Source organism: Lathamus discolor, chromosome 9 (genome assembly GCF_037157495.1).
Source record: "Lathamus discolor isolate bLatDis1 chromosome 9, bLatDis1.hap1, whole genome shotgun sequence".
NCBI lineage: Eukaryota > Metazoa > Chordata > Aves > Psittaciformes > Psittacidae > Lathamus > Lathamus discolor.
This window is the reverse complement of record NC_088892.1, coordinates 6,257,855-6,273,981: the sequence shown is the minus strand read 5'-3', so window position 1 is coordinate 6,273,981 and position 16,127 is coordinate 6,257,855. Positions and strand designations below refer to the sequence as shown.

General features: G+C 45.2%; 1 protein-coding gene across 8 annotated transcripts in view; it reads left to right on the top strand.

Annotated features, from left to right (window-relative positions):
- The window catches only part of CAPN6 (calpain 6), a 62,651-nt gene extending 46,855 nt beyond the window's left edge, over window positions 1-15,796 (top strand). For all 8 annotated transcript variants that reach the window (XM_065689986.1, XM_065689989.1, XM_065689983.1 and 5 more), the window contains 5 exons: window positions 2,563-2,685; window positions 3,866-4,068; window positions 4,776-4,897; window positions 12,306-12,442; window positions 12,733-15,796. In XM_065689986.1, coding sequence (XP_065546058.1) covers window positions 2,563-2,685; window positions 3,866-4,068; window positions 4,776-4,897; window positions 12,306-12,442; window positions 12,733-12,915 — 768 coding nt within the window. In that variant the 3' untranslated portion in view covers window positions 12,916-15,796. The remainder of the gene's footprint in view (window positions 1-2,562; window positions 2,686-3,865; window positions 4,069-4,775; window positions 4,898-12,305; window positions 12,443-12,732) is intronic.
- The last annotated feature ends 331 nt before the right edge of the window (window positions 15,797-16,127 follow it).

Below are 16,127 nucleotides of genomic sequence, written 5' to 3'. Positions count from 1 at the left end.
GTTTCCCGGTTGGGAAGTTACCAGCAAGGTAGCAAGTCTGATTTTTCTAATGACAACTTCATTCATTTAACATCCTTAAACAGCCTAAGGACTTGGGCCACTGTATTTAGATAGTATCCCTTTGCATTAATCCAAGATCCTGAAAGTATCTAGTCTCTTCCCCAAGCTCACCCTCTCCTCAGCATTACAGACATTTCCTTGTCTTGTCCTACCTGGCAAGTTTCAGGGTATTCAGTTTATCTGTTCATCCATTCTCAGTCCGTTTCTCACCCTTCTGCCCTTCTCTGTGTCATACATTTTCATCCCAGCGAATGCAAATTCAGGCATCAAACTGCCAGTACTGCCAGTGAGATTTGGGCACTTTCTGCTTTAGTTATTACTTTGAAAATTGACCTTCCTGTCCTTCTGTAATTCGCCACGTACGTTAGTTTAACTGAAGATGTTCTTGTGTCTGCTTCTCTGCAATTATATGGAAGGTTTCTGTTTGCACCCCTCAGTTTCCATAGCAGGATACTGGAGAAGTGCAGCCTTTGCTGTTCGGACTAGGAGTTAATCTAAACTCCCAGCTCATCCTGTCATACAACTGTAGATGGAGAAGCAGTTCTTCACTGCTCTGTCTTCTGTGAGTGCCTCTTTTCCAGAGGATGATTTTAGTGAGATATTTCCCTGTATGCTTCTGGACTTATTCCAAGTGCTTGTCTGGGTCTCATTTGTAAGTGTTTAGCTGTCACAGAGAACAAAATATACATGTTACAGTTGAGTGCAATGCCTGATGCAATGGAAGCTCTTTTTGTTCCAGTGTTATCTCTAGGCTAGTTGATTAAAAGGCTCTTAATAGCAGTGCTGGAACACATTTATGTTAGCTTAGGGCTGTAATAAATTACTGCAGCACACACTACCATAATCTAGAGATGATCTCTCTCTGTGCTCCCTGAGTGAAATGCCTCCTGTGAAGTTTATCTGTACAGAGCAATATTGTGACACTTCCAGTTCCTTTAGATAAGGGAATTTAAGTATAAATGTATTCCTACAACCATCCCCTAACTTCCAGATTGTTACCCATTAGGACAGCTGAAATGTCATCAGATCAAAAATCATCAGAGTTGCATAGCTCTCACCAGACCAAGAGAGCTCCCATGCACTCTCACAGTTCCCCTTCCACACCTCCATTTGCCCTGGCACACCTCAGGCTGACAAGGTAACACTGCCTATGGTTGCACAGGGAGAAGAATTGAAACGTGCCTTATTAGGTGTCCCTGCGTGTTTGTATCTTGCTTCTTAGATTCTGCAGAGGCTCGTTACATCCCTTAGGACTCTCTTCAGGGTCCTGTGCTTTCCCTGCTGCAACATTTAAATAGCATACAAATAAGAGTACAAAGAAGCATTGAATTTATACCAAAACCAAAATAGCAAACTGGCCTCCTGCAGGAGGCCAATCTGGAACATAAATACTGCGAGCAACAAATGAAGCCCAGAGGCTTGGTAAAGTATTGATTTTCTTTCCAGTACTGCTGTGCTTCAGCCACCTCTGCTAGACTGGTGTTTCCTCCATGTGGGTGCAACACTGCCTGAGACAGAGAGGGTCAGGGATGAGGAATGGGATGGTGCCTTGTTCTGCAGAGCTCAGACCACAGAGGGATGTGAAGTCATTACAGGGGATCATTCCACAGAAGTAACCAAGGCAATCTCAGTATCTACCTCAGAACAGAGCACAATGGGGATTTGCTTTTTAGCAGCTCTTGGAGGAGAAGGGAAGAGGGGGAGTTAAACCAGGGATGATATTCCTCTGCGTGCTGTCAGGGAATTCTGGCTGAAATCAGAACATGGGGTGCACGTAATACCCAGCTGTTTAGAGCTGCAGCTTTATGCTTTTATTTGCTTGCTTCACATTTAAAGGTCTTTGGAGGTTGGGAGAATATGGCATCTGTCTGGGCTTGGAGTAAATAGTGTCCTCTTCCACTGCTTCTGACAAGTCAGATTTGCCCTCTGTATGCATGAAAGAAAATTTACAGGAGTATCTAATAGTGAACAGACTTGAGTGTTTAATTCTTTGTCATATAAAGAAATACCTATCTGACCTTTTGTCTACTGCAAGGCTACATACTTACTCATGAACTGGTCTGGTGGTGATCCTTAATAATGTAAGCAAGTCTGATTTATTGAGATAGGAACTGCTGCCTAAACTTGAAATAAATTCCTTTGATTAGTCTTAAACCCAGGTTCATTCAAGTTTACTTTAAACAGTTTGGGTATGAGATTTGCATGTTAAAGATGCAGGAGTTCCTCCTAGCCCTGTTTATTTTGTAATACTGTCTCATGCTGTCCTTTATGTGAATTACCTGTTTCAGTGTCTCTGACACTTTTGGTTTAAAGATCCTTATTATTAGTGTTCATTTTTCAGCTGGGAATTGCTGGGAATGTCTGTTATATGGAGAACGCTCCTCCCACCTCTAAACGTATTTTCATTTGTATCCTTTGTATGCACATATTTCTTCAGTGATGGCTTTATCCTCATTATCCCAAGACATTTCTAACTGCTTGCTCTTTTCTTTCTTTTACTAGTACATCTTTGATGTTAAGAAGATGGAGGACAAAGTACTGGTCTCCTTACAACAGGAGGATCGCCGCAAATACAAGAAAGAAGGGAAAGGAGACAGCATCCCCATTGGCTTTGAAATATTCAAGGTAGGCAGGATCTGCCCTGCTGGCTCAGGGTTTGTTCAGCAGCCCTGCTCCATCCTGGCAATGAGATCTTTGGCAGATAGAGGCATGATTGTTATGGTGGGGTCTGGCTCTCCTCTCAACACGAGCTTTGCATGTGTGCTGCACTCAGTCACCAGAGCTGACATTAGACAGACTATTTGAACTAAATTGAATCTACTTCAATTCAAACTCTACTTGAACTAAAGGAACAGAAGTAATTTTTCCCTACTGCAAAACTATTTTAAGTGCTTTTCCTACTTCAAGCTTTGAGGAGAAAGACAAAAAATATTAGCGCTTGAAAGGTTTCAGTTCTCCTCCCCACTGGAGGCTCCTGCCTCTGGTTCATCAGCCAAGGGAATGAGTTTGAAAAGTCTGAAGGTTTTCTTTTGCCACTTAAGAAGAGAGTCAAGAGTGTTTTCAGAAGCTGGAGTAGTGAGTAGGAAATGAGCAGATGTGAAATGGAACCAAATGGATCCCAAACAATAATTTAATTGCATTCCCAGAGCAAACTGACTAAAATGAGAACATACAAACTGAAAGGAGGGAAGCAACAGAAACAGCTATGAGTGTGCTTTTTCACTGAGGATCAGGGTTATCTTAGCACCCGTTGCTCTAGCTAATGGGACTACAGTGAACCCTACCCTAAAAAATAGTCAGTTTTAACAGTCAGTCAGAGCTCCTCACATCTGCATCACACTTATTCATATGACAGTCACCTGTTAACAACAGAGAAAGGGGGCAACTGAATCTCAGCCTCATTTAAGATGCAGTGTAGCTCAGTGGTAGAGTCCTTGGAGTGTGCAGGCATCTCTAAATGCACCTTCTAATCTCTGCAGTAGCATTTTATCTGTTAGTGGGTGCATGTCTTTACCATCCCAAGCTTTCACCTCTCCTTAGGGGTATACATGTATATATGATAATGCAGTGAAGTGTGAAACAGCACTGCTTTGGAGCCTGTGTGGGCTTGTGCTTGGAACACTGGGTTGCCCATCAGGACTATCTCTGCCACAGCTTCTAAGGGTGAAAAACCATTTGCCAAACCATTTGCCTTTACTGCACATTGTCTTTTCTGCCCATGAAAGGCTGTGTGATATGCAGGGAAAATGCTATCAGCTCTGGTATCCTTCCTTGCATTAATCTCGGTACTGTTCTGTGGCTGTAGGTGGAGGATAACAGAAGCTATCGACTACACAAGCTCACTGTGCAGGAGAGAGTGGCCACATCTCCATACATCAACATGCGCACTGTGTTCTTGAAGAGGATCCTCAAGCAAGGCCGCTATGTCCTTATCCCAACTACCTATCATCCTGGCATCGCTACAAAGTTTATACTGAGGCTCTTCACAGATGTGCCATCAAAACTCAGGTAGGTTGTACTCATGGAATCATAGAATCAATTAGGCTGGAAAAGACCTTTAAGATCATCAAGTGCAACCTTTCTCTTGCCCACATTGGCTGCATCTCCTTGGAAATGGTTACCTTGCTGCCCTCAAATATCCTGGACTCACTAGCTCATATCACTCCAGAATCAGGCTCTTGAGATGTTCAGGGTCACCTCCAGAAGCCTCACAAGAATTTGTGCATGGTCAGGACATTTTTACTTATGAACCTAGGGGACAATTCAGTTTGGGTCTTTTGACCTTTTAGTTTGGCTTTTGTAGTTGCCCCCAGGTGCATGTCAGAACACAGAGCAGTGTTTGCAGTTACAGTTGGCACTGCTTGTTTCTTTGAGCATCCCCTTTGAAAGCAGTAGTTGTCTGCAAGCGCAAAACTAGTGCTTCATGAAATCAGGCCTGCTGAATTTTTTCTTGCTTTGATAGTGTTTTCCATGATTTAAAGTCGCTGGGGTTCTTCCCACCACTTTTGCTGCCATGTGAAAGATGACACAAATCTGGTTTGCTTTGCTTTGCTCTGCATTTATTTCTCAAGTCTGTCATTTCTGTACCACAAACTTCCAAAATGTTAGATGAGGAAAGAGGACAAACCTCACGTTCTGTAAATGCCAAATTTCCACAACTATTGATTGTTTGCTTGACATGGATTACTTCAGTTGTTTTTCCCATGATTTTTCAGGGAGCTGAAGGCAGATAAGCCTAAAATGACATGTTGGAGTCTTCTCTGTGGCTATCCACGCAGAGTCACCCAAATCAAAATTCACTCTGCAGAGGGCTTACAGAAGCAAGACAGATCAGGCGGTAAGTGTAAAGCGAGCTTGGGAGAGTTGGAAGGGGCTTATTCAGTCCTCTAAAGGTCTGGGCTGATATGTAAGTAGCCAGAAATTATCCAAACAAATGGAAGATATATGGGATTCTTTTCAGCATGTTTTAAAATCTGCCCAAAAGGAGAAATCCTAGAATCATGGAATAGTTAGGGTTGGAAAGGACCTTAAGATCATGCAGTTCCAACCCCCCTGCCATGGGCAGGGACACCTCACACTAAACCATCCCACCCAATGCTCTGTCCAACCTGGCCTTGAACACTGCCAGGGATGGAGCATTCACAACTTCCCTGGGCAACCCATTCCACTGCCTCGCCACCCTCACAGTAAAGAACTTCCTCCTTAGATCCAATCTAAACTTCCCCTTTAACCCGTTACCCCTTGTCCTGTCACTACAGTCCCTAATGAAGAGTCCCTCCCCAGCATCCCTATAGGCCCCCTTCAGGTACTGGAAGGCTGCTCTGAGGTCTCCACGCAGCCTTCTCTTCTCCAGGCTGAACAGCCCCAACTTTCTCAGCCTGTCTGCATACGGGAGGTGCTCCAGCCCCTGATCATCCTCGTGGCCTCCTCTGGACTTGTTCCAGCAGTTCCATGTCCTTTCTATGTTGAGGACACCAGAACTGCACACAATGCTCCAGGTGAGGTCTCACGAGAGCAGAGCAGAGGGGCAGGATCACCTCCTTTGACCTGCTGGTCACGCTCCTTTTGAGGATACAAAAGAGCAAGAGTTATGTGTCATCTGTGCTGGTCCAGGTGGGCAGTAGTAGCCAGACCCTCCCAAGAAGCTTTTTGTGGGGATCAGAAAGAAATTCACCTGTCAGGGTTTATGTGCTTTCGATGTGGAAAATATCCAGAAAGACAGCTGAATCACACAGGCTGACACAGTGTATTGCACTTACCTCAGCAACGTCATTCACGGCCTTCAGAACGCCTTTTTATTCATTACCACAAGCTTAACAGCACTTCAGGGAGGAAATTATGGTTTTTAAACAACCATTTTCAGCTGGGTAAACTAGGACTTAAACTAGAGGTTAAGTGACTTGTAGAGGTCTGTGCATCTACACATCAGAGGAAGTGTCCTGAAAGACACTAAAATGTCTTTCTGGCACCTGATGTTGACAGTTAATTAGGAGACTTGCCAGTTGTCATTTGCTTCTTCATGTTCTACTCTTACTCTCTGTCTGTTGGCCTTCATTTTCCATGACCAGTGCAACAGAAAAAGGTTGGGAGGGAGAAAACAAAGGAGCGAAGGTAGTATGGTGAAACTGGAACAAGAAACTAAAGAGGTTCCTGAGCATCTGCTGTGTTTGCTCCAGATAACTCTTCAGCTCTCTTCAGTTTAAGATGTGGTGCTCAGTTGCATTAACTCCTTGTGGTAGAGAAGGCATTAGACCTGTAGTACAGTTCATCTTCAGTCTCACAAAACAGCTAGTAAATTTCTCCCACCAGCTGGCTATGATTTTATTCTAGTCCTCTTTTCATCACTGTTCCTGGCACCCACAGAGTGACAACTGAATGTACTTTTCACTGTGAAAGCCACTTTCCATTAAGTCCAGTTGTGTCTTCAGGGAACAGCAATGTTGGAGGAAAGAGACATAGAAAGTGGATTCAGTTCATTTTTCTTGGTACTTCTCTTGAAAAGCAGGAGCCACAAACACCTCAGTTAAGCTGCAGGGCTGCATGTTCTCAGCAAGGATGGGTGAGACTGACGGGGCTGTATGTGATAAGAATAGCAGGCAGTGCATTGACACAAGGCAGTTTGCTCTTGTTCTTGCCCCGGGAAGGACATTTTCATTTTTAAGGGAGTGTTTGGGTTTTATTTTTTCTTTTAAAATTCCTTCAACATTTTTCTCCACCCTTAGCATTTCGCAATCCTTAGCACAGTCACAGCTTTGACAAGATCATTAAAACCAGTTGCCTGCAGATGTCGAAGACCAGGCTTCAGCTCAGTGTTGTGGGACTTGGTGCACTGTGACACAGACCCTCAGGAATACACAAACAGGACTTGCAACCAACATGTAATAGATACTCAAACTACAGCATAGCCCAAATACCTTTGGGACTGCCACACATGGAAGCATCCTCTTCCACTTGGATTTCAGCAGCCAATGTGGGGCTGATGATAACCTTAACAGAACTGAACAAGTAACCTATTGTGGGAAGAACTTTCTGTAGGAAATGGACTCACAGATTTTCTGTTTAAACCTAAGCAGAATGTCTGCTTATTTTTGCTGCTGAAAAAATGCAGAACTGGGTCAAGTGATGCTATTTGTGAATTAGCATTGAATACATCAAATGGCTGCAGGAAACCCAGTCTGTCATTGTGTTTCCATTTCCTTGTGAAACAACGGGCCATTATAAATTCATCAAACCCAAAACGGGATGTGAACTCAAAACCTAAATGATTCCTATTGTTTGGCTTTGAATGAAATTTCACCAGAAAAGTTAAAATATTTTCCTTTTGTATCAACATAAAGCTTTCAGTAAAAGCCCTTGTCTCTTTCCAGCCTATAGTCCTAAATCTCATCCATTCAGGGGGCACTGAAGGAGAGCTTCAGTAGCTTCCCTATTATCTTGAATACTGCTGTGAAATCCCTGTCTGAATATTTCTTTATCAGCCTTTTTTTCTATAGGTATCTCCAACTCAGGATATTCATAGCTTGCCTTGCAGAATGTCATGTCTTACAGCAGCTTCAGACAAATCAAGTAGGGAGAGTGTGTAAATAGAAACTCCATAAAGCCAAATATGCACTGCTGACACACTGAAGTCCAGCTGTGCAGTGAGCAGGATGACACCCGTAAACAGCACTCTGCCTTCTGAAGGCATCTTGCTGGGAAATTTGGCAAAGGTCCTGATTGATACTAGAGTGCATTCCTGGTAGCAAAAAGCTGGGTATGGAACATGTTTCTCACATTTGGGTTTTTGGGGGTTTGGGTTTTTTTTTTTTGTAGATTAAAAAAGTGGATATAGACATTCCTTGAAGCACACTGGCTGGACTGTAAATTTATGCTAGAAAGTAGTGTATCCAGAGACATAAAATATCCCATGTTCTAAGATTGCTTCCTAATGCTGCCACAAAAGAATGCAATTCTTTACCATCCCTTGTCTCCTCTCTGGCTTTACTGGATCCATGTCTGGACTCTCTGCCATGCTCATCTCCAGGAGAAATAGCAGCCAGGCATTCAGTAAAGACCACCTTTCCCCACAGCGAGCTCAGACCTCGGTCACATGGGAGTTAGTGGAATACCAGCCTTACCTGCTGCTCCTGATGTGAGCTAGATTTAAAAGTCCACAGCAGCCTTGTGTCTAATCAATACTGTGAGATGAGGGAAGAGGCCACACAGCAATTGCCACTGGGAGTGACAAGTAGAGGTTTCTGTTCAGGTTACGCACAGTCAATATGTTTATTCAAGTAGAAAATAGGTAGATGAAGTGGTTGTGTTTGCCTGCTGCTAAGAGGACCTCACACAAAGGTTACTCATGTTCGGGTGTGAAGGTTGTTGGCACCTTGTTCCTCTGTGAGCTGCTGTGTCTGATTAGTACCACTGCATTTCACAAGGGTTTCCTGACACCACCTTCTGATCTGCATCTTCTTGGCTCCCAAGAAGCTGCTTTTTTTCTTACACTGTCATTTATATTCCACCTTGTTCAACCACCTGCCTGGTTTGTCACTACCATCCCTTAGCATAGAGAGAAGACAAAGCTTGAGGAGGAGGTTAGGATTCATCTGGAGCTTCTGAGAACAGAGACGTGTCATTACATCTCTCTGACAAGCTGTCCTGAAAGCATCAGGACATCTCTCTCCTCTGACACTGGGGTGTGAGTTCCAGAAAGTAACAGCAGCCTGAACAGAGATACCTTGTTTTATATAACTAGGACAGAGGGATTTCAGACTTGAATGCACTGCTCTTTACATGAGCCCATCATTGTCATGTGAGAGCTGTGCTTAGCACAGATTTATGAGCAACTGCTTAAACAAAACTGGAAGAGAATGATGATTGCACAGCAAGTGCACATCCGGCCTGGTTCACGAGCTGGTTCTCATCAGAAGCCTGCTCCCTGCCAGGGGAAGGTTCTTTAATCTCAGTTTTTAATGCTTATTGGAAAGCTCCTCCTTGCTGCTGTCTTTGATTCATTGTCCTGTCTGGAAAAAATAGTAGCTGGTTTGCTGTTGACAGGAATAGTGGATGAATGTGGCTGCCCAGACTCAATTCCAAATGCATACAGGCTGCTTCTCTTGGAAGTACCTCTCTGAGTTTGCTTGTTCTGAAGCTGATCCAACTATATGTGAGCCAAGCACAGTGGCAGGTTTGCAGGATGAGGCAGCACTGTGTGCTTGGAGATTTTCTGTCTCTCATTCCCAAGTCTGCTTTAAAAATTGCTCTCACTATTGTCACACTCCTTCCCCCAAAGCTCATCCTTGAGAACAAATCACCTGCTGCATTTCCCACTGAAATTCCAGGTTGAATTCGTATGTTTGCCTTTCACCACTTTTCTGAACTAGGTATTTGTCATGGCCAGTATGTGACATACCTGGGAAGCAGAGTATCTGGTACCTTTAATGGCAGCTGCCTGGGAGCAGTCTGAGAAACAGAAGGAAAGAGAAGGTGAGAACCAGCTGTAAATAATCCGGTCAAAGCAGAAGGGAAGCAGGGAGAAAATGGAGCAGAGGTGGGGAGAGGATATCATGGTGCCAGTGGAAAGACTCCCTTTGGTTATCTATATTTCAGGAGAAGCCAAGAGGCACATGAGCGAAGACTCAACTGCAAAAAGCAAAACAACCTGTTGTAATTCCCAAGGCAGTGCTTGTGTCTCAGCACCATGTCTGCTCTGCTTGGCCCATGGCTGTTTCCAGTGGCTGAATCTGGCTCTCCATGTACCAGTAATTGTGGTCTAAACTGGAGAAGAATGGGAATGTCTCTGAGAACTTCTCAGAAAGCTTTTTGTTCTGGTGCAGTGCTGAAGGATGTTAGATCTGAGGAGCCAGTTCTCAAACAAAGAGAACTGTGCATAGGTTTCTTTAAGCCTTAGATATGTCATTACTGTTCAAATGTTCCCAGCTTTTACAGATTTCAGCCTTTCCCTTTGCCCTGTTTTTTTCATACAGCTTCCCAATACAACAGCAAGGCCATAGGACTGATGAAACAGCTGTTTATACACAGCATGGTGTTCAAGGCATAGCTCGAGCCATATGTATGCCTGAGAACTGAGCCCAGTCCTCCTTCCACTGCAGAACAGTTGCCAGAGTAGCAGCTCCAGTTGTTTTCATTCCCAGCTCATGGCAAATACTAGGATGTTGCTTTTCCACATTAGCAGCCCGTTCTGCATTGTCTGTGTACCGAAAATACACGAGCCCAGAGCTGCAGAAACCTGGGCAAAATGCAGTTGAAAACATCCCACATGTGCAGCTCTCCCATTTTTACCTTTTGCTGTGGAATTGGAGCCAGTCCTCCCAACATAACTGGCCATTCAGCAATGCCATTGTGAGGTGGTGCTCTGCAGGTACTTTTCATGTTCCTCTTCTACACCCCTGTTCTTCCCTGAGCACTTCCTGAGAATTTGAGTCTGTTCATTTCACGTCAGCTTTCCTTTTCCTTTCACATAGCAAGTCCTTTCATTAACAGCTCCCTGCTGCAGCAGATATGCCTGTCACCCCTTTAAACTTTGTGTCCTTTCCCCACCCCTTTTTATACCCTTTATCTTTTAATTACTGTTAATGATCAGACCTTGCTTTGCTCTTTGCCTCTGGCGAAAGTAGTTGACACCATTTCATGCAAGACCCCATTTTATTCAGATCCATTTTCCAAATGGAAAGGGGAGAGGGGGGGAGCTTTCCCATCACTGATCACACAGCGTGGTGCCACACCATGCCCCAGAGCTAAATCCACACATTCAGTGACACAGAAAGTAATTGTCTCTCAGGAAAGCCAATGCTCTGCTACCTGCTATAGGAAGTGTGAGATGCTGTCAGGGTAACAGGCCTGGCATGTCTGGCCAGGTGTAACCACAGTGCAGCACATGGGAAAATCTGCTGCTTTCTCGTCAGTGGAAGCAGCTCCTTCTGTTTTGGATGGAGCTGTTGGGTGGTTTGTTTGTGCGAGGTGTTGGTATCTGTTCTTATGAGTGACGTGTTTGAGGGAAATCATCTTGGGTATGAATTGCTAAAAGGCAAAAGCTGCCCTAAAATTGTGCTGCCTTATGGCTGTCATTCCGGTGGTGGCATTTCCAAGTAGATGGATGGTGACAAAATGTGTGTAAGAAATGATCACGAGTCCGATTTACACACATTCAGTGGGTTTGTTTAACATCCATGTTTAATGGGTAGCAAGGAGTGTCCATTAACAATAGGAATGGACAGAAATAGTTATCTTGAAATTCAAAACATGGTGGTGCCTGTGTTTAATTCGACTTGCTCAGCAAGTGGAAAGATCCGTTCTCTTTGAGGATAAAGACAGGTATTTCCAAATGGATTCCTGCTCTGTATTGGCATGGAAAGAAATTATCAGTATTTGTGACAAAGTAAAAATGCTCAGTGTAAAACCAACAAAGCATTTCTAGAATGCTGAGTAATCTCAGTGTGATTAAAGTGTAATTTAAAACATGAATTAGGACCTATTATAGATACAGACATGTTGTGATAACATCAACTTTAAAGTGAGATTGATCTGAATGACAGAACCGAGGGTTCATGGGAATGAGAGGAGAAACTGGAGAGGATTTCCTTGGACAGTTTCCCACGGAAAACATTGTTGAAACCAACGCACTATTACAGCACGGTTTTGCATTTTGGCAGTGTTTTACTTCTGGAAGAGAAACTGCCCCTTAAAAACTACCTCCTAACACTAATACTCCTGTCAGAATGAGTAGACACCACTTTCAAGTTAGGCAGTCTAAAGATGGGGGGCATTCAGTGATCTAAAGTTCTGTGCAGTTCCCGTTCTTGCCCACCATAGGAATTGATGATGAACATTTTTTACCTCCCATTTGGGCCCAGGCACTCAGAACTACACACCGCATTTGCACATGCACGGATGCATTTTGGCTCGTGCATCTAGAGCAGCTGGGGAGCTTAGAGTGTCACTTTGAAGACTTTCTGTATATGAACCAGGAGGAAGCACGGCAAGGGAATGTGGCAAGACTGCAGCCTCAGTCTGGGAGTGAGCTGGTTTCACAGCAAATGGTGCTTGGTTTCCAGCTCTGAGCATCCCGTGGTTACAAGAAAGAGGTATTTCACCAGCGGACATGATGCGCTCTGGTGCCCTGTCCCTGTGCTCAGTAGCAGTGGTGCTGTCAGGCACAGGAGGGGATTGTTTCTGCTGGGTTTCTGGGCAGGTCTCAGCTCCCATTCTGTCTCCTAATTGCTGTACTGCTGATTGTGCTTTAGGAGCAGATCCCTATGTGCTTATCAAGTGTGAGAACCAGAACGTGCGCTCCCCTGTGCAGCACAATACCACCAGTGCCGTCTTCGACACACAAGCAATTTTCTACAGGAAGAACATCGACAGCCCTATCATTGTCCAGGTGAGAGGAGCCTCACAGGGTCATTTTCATTCCTTTTCCAAGCAGGCTGTGACCTAGAAAGCATAAAGCTGAATGTAGCTCCGTATTTGCATAGTGTATGTAAATGAGCATGTAAATCCAGTATCTCCCACACACTCTCTAGACATTTGGCTAAATTTAGATGTCCTCCCCCTCCTCACTGCTTTTTCAAGGGGTGAATGGTTGTGACCCTCCTCCAGCACAACCCATTCAGGTGGAATGCAAGAGAAGCACTGCTTCAGCAGGGTTTATTTCTGGTCCCTTGTCTCTAGGTCTGGAACAGCAACATCTTGTGTGACCAGTTCCTTGGGCAGGCGGTGCTGGCAGCTTCACCCAGTGACCCCAGAGAAGAGCAGACGCTGCAGCTCCAAGGGAGAGGGAGGCGGGCAGCAGCCGAGGTGCCAGGTCGCATCACCATCAAGGTTTTTTCCAGCGATGACCTCGTGGAACTATGAATACCAAAGCCCTGCAGAGCCAGAGCGAGCTGTCACTTCGCAGCGGGGGGGCTTGTCTGTGCTTTCTGTGTGAATGACTCGGGAGCAAAGGTTGCACATAATCATAATCGCTTTAAAAAGGAAAAAAGCCCTCTAACTCTCCACATTATCATAGGTAATGGGGTTGAGGGGCTTTTAAAGAGGGAAAAATACATTTTTATACATATATATGTTCATGATACAGCAAATACAGTAGAAGAGGGGCCAAACTAAACGTTAGCTCATTAAGATGTGATCATCTTCCCTAGCAGCATCTTTCAGGAGCTCTTGGCACATAAGCTGGAAGCCCATGTGACCGTTCTCACACATGCCTGGCACACTGTCATCTGTTCTCAGCAGTGGGACTGGAGGAAGGCAGGAATGGCTGCATCTCCATGGTCACGTACCAGCAGGTTGGTGGCATGGCAAGTACAAGGTGGATTAGCATTGCTCAGTCCGTGTTCACTGCCAGGCTGTATTTGGGAGGGGAATTTTTAAGCTTTCATTGGATTTTTTTCCCCCTGTACAGGGATATAACATTTCTGTTATTGGTACAGATCAGATGATTCTGTTCCTTGGTGAAAACATCATTATGGAAGGAGTTTAGCCATAGGTCATAGCACTAAGACCAGGCATGCGAGGGCAACAAGTGCAGGTCTTGCAATGCCTATTTGAACACCACAGCACATAAGAGCTTTACCCGCATAGAGGCTTTCAGATTGACTTTTATGTTCTTTTATTCTCCACCTCAAGCTGATGACTCAGAAGTTGAGAAGCGCACCTCACAGTTCAGCTGTGGTTTTGCTCAGAGGACAAATTCGGTAATGGGAGCCTCCTTGTTAAAGAGGCTTTGTTTAATCCACGTGATGCTAAAAATGGAGTAAGATTCCTTTTGTCTCACTAGATGTGATGGGTTGAGAGAGGGCAAAATTAGCTCCTGATGAGGATGGGTTTGTAAAGATGCTGTGCCCTGGCAGGTACCAGGTATCACTCTTGAAATTTTGCATCCATTTATTGCTGACAGAGCTGAGGTCTTTGAAGTTTAACCTGGGTGTAACGGAGGACAGGTATCGTTTCCTTTAAAGCAGGGTTCTGGTACAGACTTTCTTTTAACTTTGCATCTGGCAGGGATTCCTCACAGCAGGTATTTCTGTGTTGTCCGCTCTGCAGTGATTTGGCAGTGTAAGAGGCTCACTGTGTTAGACCTCTTGGAAGTGGCTTTTATGTGGCTGCAAATTCTGGTCTTGAAAGTGAAGCTAAAGGATGATTACTATGTCTTGTGGACAGGCAGGAAATGTGGGTTTCTGTGTATCTCATAACTACTTCAGCCATTCTGTGCAATTCTTATGACTTATAAAATGACCCTCAGGGTTAATGGTTTCACCAAAGGTTTTGAAGTCTCCTTAGGGGCTCCAAAAGGCTCTTTGCTGTAGCAGAAAAATGCTTTCTTTGACATTCTGGAGATGGCATGTGAGCCTATGAACACTACTATACTGCCATCAGCTTAGTTGCATGTACCAAGTAACTAAATGCAGCTCTCTTTTTAAATAGCTTGGGCTCAAGCTGTTTGGCACACACAGCATTTGTCAGATGTGAACTACATGCGGTTGGCAGCCCCGCAGGCAAGTGTAATTCTTCTTTGTAAAGTCCCAGCTTCAGAGTCCTCACTTGCAGATATGTTTGTAATTTCTTAAACCCCCCCTGAACTTTCTCAGACAGGCCAGAGCTCAGGCAAGCCACCCAGGGAGCTGCACCTCGGTACAGGCTGTGCTAGCCCTGCACTCAGTTTGGTTTGCTTCTCCTCACACTGTTTTATGTCATGGTAGCTGCTCCTCAGCAGTGTGGCACGATGGGTGACTGCAGCCCACTGGCACACCTTTACCACTGGGTGCAGGGCACCGTGCTGCTATTCCAGGTATGGTTACAGCCTCACACTGCAGTTTGTAGGGCAACAAGGTGTGCAGGAGAGAATGCTGAGGCAGAGCAGAACAGGTCACGTTGTATAACCCCATTTCAGACTGATTTTTATTTAGGGACTGTTGCATATGAGGTGTATAAAGGTGATGATTTTTAGGCCTTGATAATTATGTCAACTCAAGACATACCCACAGTTTGGCCCTGTGGTGCAGGGACAGGGGTCCCTTGAGCACCAGTGCTGGCCAGGTTGGACATGGAGCTCTGCTGCTCGCTCAGCATTGCCCTGAGGGTATCTCAGTGCGGTGGTGGTAGCTGTGGGAGGCTCAGGCATGCTGAGGCTGAGCAGAAGGGCTGTACCTCTGCATTTATTTGTTTCTGTAGGTAGTTGGAGCAGGCAGGATTTGCACATCAGCAGGAACTGATCCAACCTGGAGCACGACTGCTGCACTGATGCACAGAGGCTTCTGGCTTCTCAGGCTGAATCCCAGCTGAAGCCAAGGCAGGAGCAGGTTGAAAGGGGCTTGCACTGCTGCGTGCTCCCTGCAAGAGAGCCCAGACCAGGCAGGGGATGGTGCAAGCTCTTTCTCATGTTGGACATCTTGCCATGCACTGAAAGCAAAGCCAGCAACAGCAGTGAGTGTTTGGCTTACATGGAAGGTAAATGTGGTCTGTTTGAGGTAAGAGATGAGGTAAGATTGTCTTTCAGACAGACAAAGGAATTCAGTATCAAGTGTTACCAGAGCTGGGCACTACTGCTTAATTAATGTGAACCTGTGGGAAAACCAAGGGGTCGTTTTTGTGGGAGACTGCGTTTTGGGCCACCTTCAGCAGAGAGTTATGGCCCCCCAACAGTTAGAACAGAGGGAAGTAGCTGGGAGATGTTTCATTACAACCTGTGTTTACTTTTCAATATGAAGTGACCTAAATAAAAGGTTACCCAAAAACACCCAACCGTGTTCAGTGATCTCTGACATGAAACAGTTGAAATGGGTCTGGGATGACCCCAAATGCCGGTTTTCAGCTTGCTTCAGAGGCAGGATGTGTCTCAGCTGGTCACTGAACAGCCTTTCCCCCTTCCTGCCTTCTGAGCTCACAGCTGGTCCCCGCTTGTGCCCGATGGGTTCGCACTCATGGCAGCCTCCCTTGCGGTCCCTCCGGCTGAGGAAGCGCAAGCCGCGGGTCTGGGGCCCTGTGCTGTCTGTGCTGCACAGCAGCAGTGTCTCGGGAGTGCTGCTGCATTTCCTGGTGTCATTCGGACCCCAGCTCAGCGCTATTTA